Source organism: Chiloscyllium plagiosum, chromosome 10 (assembly GCF_004010195.1).
Source record: "Chiloscyllium plagiosum isolate BGI_BamShark_2017 chromosome 10, ASM401019v2, whole genome shotgun sequence".
NCBI lineage: Eukaryota > Metazoa > Chordata > Chondrichthyes > Orectolobiformes > Hemiscylliidae > Chiloscyllium > Chiloscyllium plagiosum.
The window spans coordinates 86770755-86784909 of record NC_057719.1 but is presented as its reverse complement, the minus strand read 5'-3'; the positions used below and the strand labels follow the sequence as shown (position 1 = coordinate 86784909).

Below are 14155 nucleotides of genomic sequence, written 5' to 3'. Positions count from 1 at the left end.
CAGACTGTGTGTGGGCGCGCGGAGTGACGAGGTAAAAACAATGACTGCAGATGCTGGAAACCAGATATTTCGCTGCTCGTTGGATGCTGCCTGAACTGCTGTGCTCTTCCAGCGCGGAGTGACGGTATAACTGGGAGAAAGTGTGTTTTTTTGTTCAAGGAGTGATAGTATAACTTGGAGTGTGTGTGCACTCAGGGAATAAATATCTACTCAATCCCGAGCTCACGCGAAAGAATAGTGTGAACACTCAAGGAAACACCTTTTATTATTTCACTATTTTTCAGTGTTGAAAGAAGTTAGTGTTAGACAGTGAGAAATATTAAGCTAACATTAGTTCGTTCGATCAGTTCTATTCCGCACAAACTCCTCTCAGCAGTTCCAACATCACGGTTTTGGCTGGGGGCATTTTAATGGTGTAGTGTAATTTGCATTAGTCACGTTTTTGTGGAATTTAGAACTGCCCATAATTAATAATGTCAGGCTGTTTGTCTGAAAATATAACGTCTTTTTGACCAAATGATAGAAGCAGCTCTCCCTCTGGGGTGAAGTTGGGATGCGAAGTATATTTTTTAGGAATGGCCTGTTTATCCTGGGTGAGGGAGGGGATACTTTGAGCAGCATAGTGCCTCTAGTGGCTTCAGAGAATGTAAGGCTGAGCGAAAGTGGAGTTCAGTACAAATCAATTCAGAAAGGTGCATTGGGAATCATTCAGTGACATGAATTATTAGTGATATGGACCTTGTTGCAGTTGATTTTTAGAATTTGAATCTTGCTTCAGCCTGGCGGACGGAGGAGTTGGTTATTAAGGTGACTCCCTAGAAATTCCATCATCTTCCAACATTAATTTCCAAACTTAGAGTGAAGAGACAAAAGATCTTCAGGAGCTTGCTGAGTTAACAATCAAACCTTGAATACAATGGGGAGGTGGAAAAATACAAAGCAGGGACTAGAAATGATTGAATAAGAGTATTGACAATTTTCGCAAACTTATTCTGAAAGAGTCACCGGTAACACGAACTCTGCAGAGATAGGAAACCTGTCACCTCTCCACCCTTGTTAATATAAAGTGTCACATCTGTGGCTTCTCTACATCGCCAGGGCTCTTCTTGGTCCCCTTGAACACAACGATTTCTTTGTCTGCAGTTCTGTGAACAATCTCCGTGTTGAAGTCCACCGGGAGGAGCTTTTCGTGGAAATCCATGGCCCCCATGCTCTCTCGCATCTTGGAACAGATGTAGATGACGGTGTTCTCGTTACTGAGGTGTTGCAGGGTCTTTATGAGAGCAGGGAAGTCCCGTGAACTGTAGACAATATCAGTGCCCAGGATGAAGTCGTAGTTTGTGGGGAACTGATTTTGGTTTTCACCCCAAGTGAGAGCAGAGACTTTGGTCCGCTGTTGAACGGAGACGGGGATGTTGTTGGCAACATTGAACTGTATTTGACTGAGAACATTTGGTTGGTCTGTCAGGGTGACATCTCCGCCTGCCAAACAAATTTTAAATAGTCACTGTTTTGTCGTGTGCTTAGAGTCCAGCTCTGTTTAGTTTCCCAATGAGCTGATGTTAGAACCCATTTAATCTCTTGCAAGTACTCTTTATTTAAAAGTCGTTTTCGGGGGTAGCAGTGAAATTAAACATTGCTGAAACGAGATGCAATGTCGAACTTACATTCATCAAGTATGAGGTGCAAGAAACCAAACTTGGAAAGGGAACAATAATTTCTACTGCCTGAGGATGTCATGGGGGAACATTTGGGAGACAGTGATCATTGTATTGTAAGGTTCAGGATGATGTGGAGAATAACATGTGATCTTGAAGTGTAGGTTTATACTTCCTTGAAAGTAGAGTCGCAGGTAAATCGGTTAGTGAAGAAGTGGTTTGGTATGCTTCCCTTTATTGGCCAGTGCATTGAGTATAGGAGTTGGGAGGTAATGTTGCAGGTGTACTGGTCATTGGTTAGGTCACTATTAGGATACAGTGTGCAATTCTGGTTTCCCTGCTACAGGAAGGATGTTGTGAAACTTGAAAGGGTTCAGAAAAGATTTAGAAGGATTTTGCCAGGATTGGAGGGTTTGAACTATAGGAAGAGGCTGAATAGACTGGGGCTATTTTCCCTGGCGCATCAAAAACTGAGAGGTTATGTTATAGAAGTTCTTAAAATCATGAGGGTCATGGACAGGGTAAATAAACAAACCCTGGGGTGAGGGAGTTCAAAACTAGTGGGCTAGATTTAAAGTAAGAGGGGTAAGATTTAAAAGGGACCTAAGGGGCAATGTTTTCGCACAGAGGCTGATGTCTGTATGGTACAAGCTACCAGAGGAAGTAGTGGCAGCTGGTACAATTACAACATTTAAAAGGCATCTGGATGGGTATATGAATAAGAAGGGTTGAGAAGAATATGGGCCAAATGGGACTAGATTTATTTAGGATATCTGGTTGCCATGGATGAGCTGGACCAAAGGGTCTGTTTCCATACTGTATATTTCTCTGACTCTAACCCAGAGTGAGAAAAATCAATTGGGGGAAAGCCAAGAACAAAGCTGGGCAGGATTGAGTGGAATGAGAGATGGGTGGTAAAAATACTAACTAAACAATGGGACACTTTCTAAGAGGAGATGTTTGGATATTTTCCCCCAAACAGGTGGAAAATACAAATCCAGAGCTGGATGACAAAGGATATTAAGATTAAAAAAAGCAAAAAAAAGCTTCTGATATGTGTCGGGTAAACTGAGAACCAAGAGAAATGTTGAAGGTTTAGAGGAGAGGCCAAAAAGCAAATAAGAGAAGCAAAAATAAATAATTAGAAAAGACATGTAACCAATATAAAGAAATGGTCTTATATGGCCATATAAATAGTAAAAGATTGCTAAAAGGAAGAATAGAGTCAATTAGGGATCAAAATGAAGATTTACACTCGGGGGGAAAGAGCATAGCAAAGCTGTCTTTACTAGAGGAGAGAGATGTTCCCTGGACCATAGTGACAGAGGACGGAACTCAAACACTAGAACAGATCAAAATTGATAGGCTGGAAGTTTTGAGTAGATTGTTGGTACTTAAGGTTGACAGGACCGGCTGAGATAATGTTTCAGTCTTCCTTAGATTCAGGGGAGGTGCCAGAAGACTGGAAAGTTGCAAACATATTGCGTCCTTCAATAAAGATATATAAGCATAAGACCCATCTGGGCTGGGAAAACTCCTAGAGACAATTGTTTGGGATAGAATCAGTAGTGACATGGTGAAGGGTGGGTTGATTAGGAAGAATCAGTACAGATTTCTAAAGAAGAAATTGTATTTAACTAAACTGCTGGTGTTTTTTGAAGAGGGAACAGAAAGGGTTGATAACATTGTTTATCTGTAGATAAACAGCATGGAACTTGGTGAATTTGTGAACTCCATGGGAAACAGCCTTATAATCACAAAAACACTTTTCGGTCATTTATCTTTGTTACTTGACACTGAAACAAATTTGAAATAATTTGCCACTTCCCCTTTGAGGGAAATATGATTTTTGGAACAAACTATCATGTGGAACCTTGCCAAAAGTCTTGATATACTCTATAAAGACTACATCTAATACACTACCTCCATCAATCCTCTTGTAACTTGAGAAGTTATTTAGACTGCACCTTCCCTCAATAAATCCATGCAAACTGTCCTGATTTAAAAGATAATTTATACTGTCTTTAAAACTTACGCCATGATTTTCTCACAACCGTGATTAGACCTGTAATTACTTGGGCTAACCCATATTTCTTTTTAAACCATCGTACAACATTAGCTGTCATTCAATCCTTTGACATCATGCCTTAAGCTAGTGGTGATTAGAAAATAATAGTCAGACTCTACTATTTCTTTTCTTGCTTCTCTTAAAACTCCTCAGATTCATTTCAACATTTGTTTTCAAGGTGCTGACATTTTAATATTTCCTCCCCTCACTGTGTTTAGCCATCCCATATTTCATGCCCCACTACTTAACTATTATGTTTCACCTCCTCTTCTGGGAAAAAGAGATGCAATGTATTTGTGAAGCTCCATGCTCATATCTTCTATCTGCACTGTTCGTGATAATATTTTAATAATCAATCATATCGGGAATTGATTAACTCGCTGGGTAAGTTTATTTAAAACAGTTAAATACATAAAAATATGAAACGGATGGTACAGCAAATATACAGCTTGTACTGTCAGGCAGAGTTGCAACATTGTATATACATTGCATATGGACTCCTTAAAAGTGACATCTCTTAAAGGCAAACCACTTATATAACAATATTTCCACACACAAATTTGCCCTTTCAGAATTTATAAATAATCTTTGGGTTTTTCTTAATTTTATATGTCAAATTAAATTTAGGTTTTAAAAAAAGAACAAAATTAACAAGCTAATTTTGATAAAAAAAAGGTTAAATCATAATTTTCAGCAATAGTTGCAAAATAGGTGATAAAGTCATAGAGTCATAGAGATGTACAGCACAAAAACAGACCCTTCGGTCCAAGTCCATGCCGACCAGATATCCCAACCCAATCGAGTCCCACTTGCCAGCACCTGCCACATATCCCGCCAAACCCTTCCTATTCATTTACTCATCCAGGTGCCTTTTAAATGTTGCAATTTTACTAGCATCCACCATTTCCTCTGGGAGCTCATTCCATACATATACCACCCTCTGCATGAAAAAGTTGCCCCTTAGGTCTCTTTTAAATCTTTCCCCTCTCACCCTAAACCTATGCTCCCTAGTTCTGGACTCGCCCACTCCAGGAAAAAGACTTCATCTATTTATCCTATCCATGCCCCTCATGATTTTATAAAACTCTGTAAGGTCACCCCTCCGACGCTCCATGGAAAACAACCCCAGCCTATTCAACTTCTTCCTATAGCTCAAATTATTCAACCCTGGCAATAGTGAGGTTAGCAGCTGAAAATGTGTTGCTGGAAAAGCGCAGCAGGTCAGGCAGCATCCAAGGAGCAGGAGAATCGACGTTTCGGGCATGAGTCCTTCTTCAGGATGCTGCCTGACCTGCTGCGTTTTTCCAGCAACACATTTTCAGCTCTGATCTCCAGCATCTGCAGTCCTCACTTTCTCCCAGTAATGAGGTTAGCAGGCCATTTTATATCTGGGAGCCAGTATCAACATTGCTTGACAAAGTCTTTGCATCGTATGATAAGGAAAGCTAAATGCCAATGACATCTAATGGTCTAACATTGGAATAACAGCAACATTTGGATTTTATTCTAGAGGAATGTTTATTGGTTCACAGCGTCTAACATGGATACTGATTGGAGCGAACAAGCACGCATAAGTTCCCAGTTCAATGCTCCATCTGAGTCAAGATGTTCAGAGTGATGTAGGAATATTACATCAGGAGCAAAGAGTCTATTTTCGAGATTATCTCGCCCTCAGCTCAGCAACTAAAGGCAAAATGTGTTCAAATGACCAGGATGCTGCTGTGGTTATGAAGAGAGATTGGATAGACTGCGTTTGTTTCCTTTGGAGCAGAGGAGACTGAGATGAGACATGATTAAGATGTTTAAAATTATGAGGGGAAGAAATGTTTCCCAATTGTGGTGGGATGGATAACTGAGGCTTAGACTTAAAGTAAGAGACAAGGTTTAAAGGGGATGTGAGGAAAAACTTTTTCTCTGAAATGGGTGATGAAAATCTGGAACTCACTGCCTGTAACATCAGAACCCTCATAACATTTAATAAGTATTTAGATGTATATTTGTGCATACAAGGCTATGGGCCAAGTGCTGGAAAATGGATTACAATAGTTGGGTGGTTGTTTTGACTAGCACAGACTCAATGGCTTAAAGATCTTTTTCTGTGCAGTAGACCTCTATGACTCTGAAACATGTTACATTTACATTGACAGGAGATTTTTAGGTCAGTGGCGGTAAAATTGAGTTACCGTGCCTCCAGAGGGAAGACGGAACTTGATCCATAATGATACATTATTGGAAACCCATTGATTGGAAAGGAATTTTCAAGAGAAATACAAAGATTGAAACAATTCTTTATGAAAATTTAATTGCTTCCTTTACATGGAGGATTAAGCATGACATTAGAAGAGGGATCAAAAAGGTATGTTAAACACATTTAGGATAGAAAGTGGGGAGAAACAATCAGTAGCTAATCAACCGTCATGAGGATAAAACCCTCTGATCGAGACAGGGTACATTGATGCATACTAGAAGTATTAGGAATGAGATTGCAGACCGTATTACAATTCTGTGGGAACCCAGTACTGTACTTCAATAAGGTAGGAAAACAGAAAATAAAACTAATGATAAAATAGTTGTTCAGACTGACAAAAGGTGGAAAGTTGTGTCCCATAAGTATTAATACAGGAACTATTGCTGTTCACAATTTACATAAATGATACGTACTCAGGAATCAAAAAAATACTATTTCAATATTTGAAGCCAGTACCATATGAAAGATGTTGTTAATATAGAAAAGGAATCTGTCAGGCAGGATTGATGAGGCTGGTGGTCCTTTTCTAAAGATAAGAAAAAAACTGAGGATTGGTGGATATCTTCAGAATTATGAAAACGTTTGATGAGATAGGCATAGAGAAGATGTTTTGTGGGGGAAACCAAAACTAAGTGGTCATAAACAAAACATAGTCACTGATAAATCCAATACAGAAGTCAGGAGAAATCTGTTTAGCCCAGACAGTGGTTATGATGTGAAAGTCATTGCCATAAGGAATAGCTGAGGCAACTGAAAGAGATGCATTTAAGGGCAAGTAAGACAAACAGAAGAGAAAAAGGAACAGAGAGATACATTGATGGTGTGAAAGGAAGAATGGGGGTGTCGAAGCTCATGTGGATCTTAAGCCTAGTGTTGTATTTGTTGGGCCTATTTCTGTGACCGATCCTGTTTCTTGATAGTCCATTGATCTCCTTCACACCTACAAAGTCTTTAACTCACCTAGCAAGACAGCAAGAATTCCAACGATCCCAGTCCCCGATCCCAATTCAATCACCTTCTTCCCAGAAAAACTAATCTTTTCTCGCTCAAAGTACTGACAGAGAACAAGGCCCTGAAAAAGATGTTCCATTAATTCAGCAATAATTTTTCATGAAAGAATATGTAAGCTCAGGGCAGGGTGTGAATATGATTTGCAGACAAACAGGATTCAGGGAGTCAGTACATGGAATAAGAACAATGTAGCTTCACTGCATCACATCATGAAGGTTACAAACTAGTGCATCACGCATGAAGGATATAAAGTCTGGACAGTACATATTGTGTTCAAACTCATGGTGTCAGGGACCATAGAGATGTAGTGTATAGTGTCAGAGGGTTTAACCCCTTAAAAAGGAAAAGAACTTGCATTTATACAGCATTGCTCACAAATTCAGGATTTCCCAAAATTCTTCACAACAAAAGATTTATTTCAAATTTTCTAGTAGTGCCAAGGAGAGTAAGATTTGAATATATTGTGGCAGGGAGACAGCAAACCTTTGGGTCCCAAAATGATATAAACACAGTACCTCTGCCCAGACGATAAATCTTTATTATTGTTTTATTATTATGGTGTCAAGGATAACATAACAATAACAGATTAATCCAAAGAGGATGTAAGCCATTGCAGATGGAAAAACGATACATGATGCTAGTGAAGATGTTAACTCTGACCAGGAGCATACACACTTAATAGACAGTGTCGAGGCAGCTTCAAACTTAATACTTGTATCCCAGGATGATTTGAAATCCAAACATGGTGAGTGTGAGGGTACATGGTTCCAGGAACGTATTGACATTGTCTGTTGTGCCCAGGAGGATATTAACCTTGCATATGGTGCCTAAAAGGTCCTCTGCCCAGGAAGATAGGAACTGTGTGTATCCTAGCCAGGAAGATCTGAGACTGGCTCAAGCACTTGCAGGGATGTTGATAAAGGAGTGGTGTCCTCAGCATCAAATAGATTCAGTGCATATGTGGTACAAATGTTTAAAATTAACTAAATGGGTTTCTAGAGGAGACTTTACTCAGAGAGTAGTAAGGGTATGGAATGCTTTGCCTGCAACAATAGTAGATTCGCCAAGTTTAAGTGCATTTAAGTCATCATTGGACAGGCATATGGACGTACATGGAATTGTGTAGGAGGGATGGGCTTCAGATTAGTATGACAGGGCGGCGCAACATCGAGGGCTGAAGGGCCTGTACTGCGCTGTAATGTTCTATGTTCTATGATGTCACTCTTCACAAATGATGTGTAGGATATTTGGTGACATATTTTGTGATTATCTCCTGGAACTTGTTTGTGTCTCCCTTTTGGGATTGGTAAGGAATTCCCCATAATATTTCATTCTAGCCTAGGATCAGGTATCTGAATAATTTGAAACATAAAGTGTGGTGCAAGTAGCATTGGCTGGGAATGAGTGATTTTGTCTCCCATCTTCATCACAGGGTTTCTTGGATCTGTTATAATCCTATTAGTAGAAATTGATCATAGTAATTAGGCAACAACATTTTTATTATTAGTATCATTGTACCATACAACTACCAGAATGGTAGAAAGCAAACTAGATTATCTTTCATCATCTGCTGGTTCCTATCTTCCTATGTATAGTAACTCAGAAACTCACTGTATCAATTGAGCAACTACAACATCAGAGTTGACAGGGAGCAGGTTGGATAGCACGAAACACAGGCAACAGGTTAGTTTTACATCTATCAGCTCAATACATTCACACTAAATGTTGGACTTACAGCTTCCCAGATTATTGCGGATATCCCAAGATTACTGGTGAAGTCCCGAGTGATTCTCAAATGGTGCCCGCAAAATTGATAGCGACTTTCTAGTTTGTTGATTCCCTCCTTGAATTCAGAGCTGTTGCAGTTCTTCTCTTCCTGTTGTGATTGCATTCTTCTGTCTGAAGTCACTCAACACCCTGGTGATCCTGACTGACCTTCTCAAATTGACAAGCAACTTTCTTCCAGTGGCCTGGTATGACTCTGTCTCAGTGTGTGCTGTCTATTTGATGTACAGTAGGTGAAGCAATTGAAACTCTGAGATGGAAACAACATAAACTTTGTTAACTTAATCTGAAGTGAGTAAATTAAAGGGGTTGAATTGCAGCCTATATTTTAAGACCAGATATTTTTAAGACAGGATGAAGCCTATTACTTTTCTAATCTTAGAGATTTGATGAAAAGTCATAGGCCTAAAATGTTAACTCTGTTTTTCAATTAATGAGCACACCCAGCTTCTTCTTTATGTATTAGCGTCTCTTTAACTGCCTTTCCTATCAATATTCTGAAAGGACTGTTCCCTCCCCAGTACCCTGATCGGCTGCTTAATAGAGTTGCCAATTTGGTGGATGTATTCCTGGAGGACAGAGCTGGGGTCGCATCTTTTCTGTGAAACTGAACCTCCTCCAATTAATTGTTCTCACTATGAATTGTTCATGGAGATCATACTGAAATAACATTGGTATTTCAGGACTCCTAAAATACTTCAATCCTTATTCACTTCATGTTTTATGTTGCTCATCATTTGCTCACCAATATTTGCATTACTTTTGCAGACGTACCTTTTCGCAGTCCTACACAAGAACAGTTGACATTAGATTGTGCAAGTAGTTTTAAGTGGCACTGGCTCATTTCATAGATCCCTACATGACAAACTCTCCCCTGTCTTAAGAGATGGAAATAGAAAATACTAAGCATTTCAGGCACAGCTGTGGAAAGAGAAAAACAGTTTGACTTTGGCTGGAATACTGTGTATAGTTTCAGGAGGGGTGTGATCACATTGGAGAGAGTGCAGAATGGCTCCAGGGATGACAAACCTCAGGTTTAGAGATCGACAGTAGAAATTGGAACTGTTTTCTTTGGAGAAAAGTAGGATAAGAGGAGAGGAATCTGAAAGCCTTCTGTAAACATACTAAAAGTGAAAGGGTGGTAAAAGGAGGCGAGGGGCTGATTAGGAATCTAAAAGGGAAGATACACATGCAGGCAGAGGGCATAGCTGAGGTACTAAATTAATATTTTTCATTTGTCTTTAATAATGGAAGAAGATGCTACCAAAGTTGTAGCTAAAGAGAAGGTACATGAGACATTGTATAGGCTAAAAATTAATAAAGAGGAGGTACAAAAAAGACATAATTAAAAGCAAAAAAATTGCGGATGCTGGGAATTTGAAATAAAAATAGATAATGCTGGAGACACTCAGCATCTGTAGAGAGATAGAGTCGGAGTTAGCAGTATAAGTCTGATATAACTCTTCTTTAGAACTGAAAGAAGCTAGAGGCCAATTGGTGTTATGCTGTTGACAGAATTGGAGGGAGGAAAAAGGAGGAGGAAGAGGAGCGAGTGGAACCTATAGTGAGGGTGCCCAGAGCAAAAGAGAAAGGACCGCTGTTGGTGATAAACGAGAGTTAGGGATGTAAATTAGGTGTCCATGCTAGGTGTGAAATGGAGAAAGTGGGTTTGCCTCACTGAGATCAAAGCCATTGAGATACAAACAAGATGTGGAAGCAGGGAAGAGGACAAATTACATCCATCCATGCTTTAATTATTGTATACAACTCATAAAATGCTTCTGATGCTTCAGTTGCATCAAAGCCTCATATAATATTGGGGAGTCAAATGGTACTTAGATCATGAAAGCTGAATTTAATCTTTTACACTCCACTTTAACGATATCTATGAAAGGATGAATATCACAGTGAGAGCTTGCTGCAGGCTGCTTCCTGGATTACCACTCATATTATGCAAGGGTATGCAAATTTTATTTTCCTCACACTCTCTCAGAAATTAAAATTGAGTTTTCTGAGTTTAATTATTTGTCTTTGTTTTGTAAATAGTTTTTTTTTCTACCATTAACTAAATAGAGTCATAGAGTAATGGAGATGTACAGCATGGAAACAGACCCTTCGGTCCAACCCGACCATGCCGACCAGATATCCCAACCCAATCTAGTCCCACCTGCCAGCACCCGGCCCATATCCCTCCAAACCCTTCCTATTCATATACCCATCCAAATGCCTCTTAAATGTTGCAATTGTACCAGCCTCCACCACTTCCTCTGGCAGCTCATTCCATACACGTACCACCCTTTGTGTGAAAAAGTTGCCCCTTAGGTCTCTTTTATATCTATCCCCTCTCACCCTAAACCTATGCCCTTTAGTTCTGGACTCCCTGACCCCAGGGAAAACATTTTGTCTATTTATCCTATCCATGCCCCTCATAATTTTGTAAACCTCTATAAGGTCACCCCTCAGCCTCCGATGCTCCAGGGAAAACAGCCCCAGCCTATTCAACCTCTCCCTATAGCTCAAATCCTCCAACCCTGGCAATATCCTTGTAAATCTTTTCTGAACCCTTTCAAGTTTCACAACATCTTTCTGATAGGAAGGAGACCAGAATTGTACGCAATATTCGAACAGTGGCCTAACCAATGTCCTATACAGCCGCAACATGACCTCCCAACTCCTGTACTCAATACTCTGACCAATAAAAAAAAGCATATCAAACACCTTCTTCACTATCCTATCTACCTGTGGCTCTACTTTCAAGGAGCTATGATCCTGCACTCCAAGGTCTCTTTGTTCAGCAACATTCCCTCGGACCTTACCATTAAGTGTATAAGTCCTGCTAAGATTTCCTTTCCCAAAATGCAGCACCTCGCATTTATTGGCCCATCTGGTCAAGATCCTGTTGTTATCTGAGGTAACTTTCTTCACTGTCCACTACACCTCCAATTTTGGTGTCACCTGCAAACTTACTAACTGTATCTCATGCTCTCATCCAAATCATTTATGTAAATGACAAAAAGTAGAGGACCCAGCACCGATCCTTGTGGCACTCCACTGGTCACAGGCCTACAGTCTGAAAAAGAACCCTCTCCCACCACCCGCTGTCTTCTACCTTTGAGCCAGTTCTGTATCCAAATGGCTAGTTCTCCCTGTATGTATTCCATGAGATCTAACCTTGCTAATCAGTCTCCCATGGGGAACCTTGTCGAACACCTCACTGGAGTCCATATAGATCACATCTACCGCTCTGCCCTCATCAATCCTCTTTGTTACTTCTTCAAAAAGCTTAATCAAGTTTGTGAGACTTGATTTCCCATGCACAAAGCCATGTTGACTATCCCTAATCAGTCCTTGCCTTTCCAAATACATGTACATCCTGTCCCTCAGGATTCCCTCCAACAACTTGCCCACCACCGAGGTCAGGCTCACTGGTCTATAGTTCCCTGGCTTGCCCTTACCACCCTTCTTAAACAGTGGCACCACATTTGCCAACCTCCAGTCTTCTGGCACCTCGCCTGTGACTATCGATGATACAAATATCTCAGCAAAAGGCCGAGCAATCACTTCTCTAGCTTCCCACAGAATTCTCAGGTACACCTGATCAGGTCCTGGGAATTTATCCACCTTTACCCATTTCAAGACATCCAGCACTTCCTCCTCTGTAATCTAGACATTTTGCAAGATATCACCATCTAGTTCCCTACAGTCTATATCTTCCATATCCTTTTCCACAGTAAATACTGATGCAAAATATTCATTTAGTATCTCCCCCATTTTCTGCGGCTCCACACAAAGGCCGCCTTGCTGATGTTTGAGGGGCCCTATTCTCTCCCGAGTTACCCTTTTGTCCTTAATGTATTTGTGTTAGTTAGGGAGTATAGCTTGGATGTTAAAAGCCATCAGCGCCAGTGTCCTATTTATCAAAATGCTTTGTATATTATAACCATTTCCCATGCTACAAAAACGGCATTTGGAATTGTTAGCAATTGGGGAATCCTGGCTGTTAATACTGCTTCCGTATAATGAGTGTAGACTCCAAGACTGACCACTCCAGGCTTTGTGACTAATGTACATCCAAGACAGATTGGTCTCAGACCAAGCACAGTTTCACTGCACCTCAAATAATTTCAGTTAAGTTGAACAACATTTGCGATACCCATCTTAAGTTTGTTATCACAATTTTTACCACTCAAAATTGGGCAGTGATCTGTCTCATGAGATAGCTATTTGGGCTGGAATTGAGACTGAAATAAAGGTTGTCAGAGTTCGACTGAAATAGAAGAACTTTTACAGCAAATGATGGGATCAAATGCAAAATACTGCAGATGTTGTGAATTAAAAAAAAAATTAAAAGAAAATTCATCTGGTGAGATAGCAACTGTGGAGGGACAAACAGTCGTTGGAGTTTCAAATTGACCAGAACTGCCCAGAGCTCTTCACCAGCATGAATTGAAATAATAATTATAAATCAGGAGCTCTGAGGATAAATCAATGCACTGAGAGATAAGCATTTGGACTATGGTTACCAACAAATTTAAATTAGAAAACTTACTTTGCAATTTTCCTGCAGTCCTCACTGACGTTAAACTTTCTTCAGTACAGTTGACCTGAAACTGCTAGGTTCTCATTGAGAGCTCCCACTGCAAGGCAGTTTTAATAGGGCATAATCTCTTCAGATTGCTACAACCTCACATTTTGTCCTAACTCTTGTGCATTTGTGATGTGAAGCATCAGAATAGGAGGTTTTCTTATGCTGATAATCTCCCCTCACTTGGTGTCCTGTTGTTGTGCAGGAACATCCAGTACTGGGCTGAGACAAATCACTGGGAGGATCCCATTCAATTGTGAGTCTCTTCCTGTGTCTCTCTGCCTATTTTGAGGAAGCCCTTATCAGTTCCAATTTCTGCTATTTACAAAAAGAAACACCCAAGCTGATTAGTCCTGGTCATTCCATTGGTTAAGCTTTGTGACCCCTTGGTAGCCCAGGAATATCAATGAGTATGTCACTCATTGTTCACATTTATTGGACAGCTTGAAAGTTGTCACTCAGGTAATTTGCGTACAACTTAGTTCTAAAAAGTTTCAAGTTTTCAATGAAAATTAATTCAGTTCTTGTAGTTCTTATTCATTATAACTGACAGCTCCAACCCTGGAATCATACTTGGACTTCTCAACTCTATTCATTGTATCACTGGAGATTATAAAGGCCAGAATGTTCCTAGTGTATCATTCACAAAGGCTTATCTCAGATTACAATGACGTATTTCTATGTATGCCCTTGAGTTACAGTTTATATTTGAGTAACATTATCCGTGGTGAAAGTGAGGACTGCAGATGCTGGAGATTATAGAGTGGAGAGTGTAGTGCTGAAAAAGCACAGCAGGTCAG

General features: G+C 40.1%; 1 protein-coding gene across 1 annotated transcript; it reads right to left on the bottom strand.

Annotated features, from left to right (window-relative positions):
* Nucleotides 1-849: 849 nt before the first annotated feature.
* LOC122553998 (EEF1A lysine methyltransferase 3-like) lies at nt 850-13653 on the bottom strand. Its single transcript, XM_043698484.1, has 4 exons — nt 13320-13653; nt 8721-9020; nt 6935-7046; nt 850-1482 (listed from the first exon to the last, which is right to left on the bottom strand). The coding sequence occupies exons 2-4, from the start codon at nt 8874-8876 to the stop codon at nt 1070-1072; spliced, it is 681 nt and encodes a 226-aa protein (XP_043554419.1). The 5' UTR covers nt 8877-9020; nt 13320-13653; the 3' UTR covers nt 850-1069.
* Between the last annotated feature and the right edge of the window lie 502 nt (nt 13654-14155).

Excerpts from the sequence above, each read along its gene's own strand:
- LOC122553998 (XM_043698484.1), bottom strand. The coding sequence starts at position 8,876 with ATGCAATCACAACAGGAAGAGAAGAACTGCAACAGCTCTGAATTCAAG. Across the intron at positions 7,047-8,720 it reads CCGCAATAATCTGGGAAGCT|GGCCTTGTTCTCTGTCAGTA; the intron begins GTAAGTCCAACA and ends CATCTTTTTCAG. Across the intron at positions 1,483-6,934 it reads AATTCTTGCTGTCTTGCTAG|GCGGAGATGTCACCCTGACA; the intron begins GTGAGTTAAAGA and ends TTTGTTTGGCAG.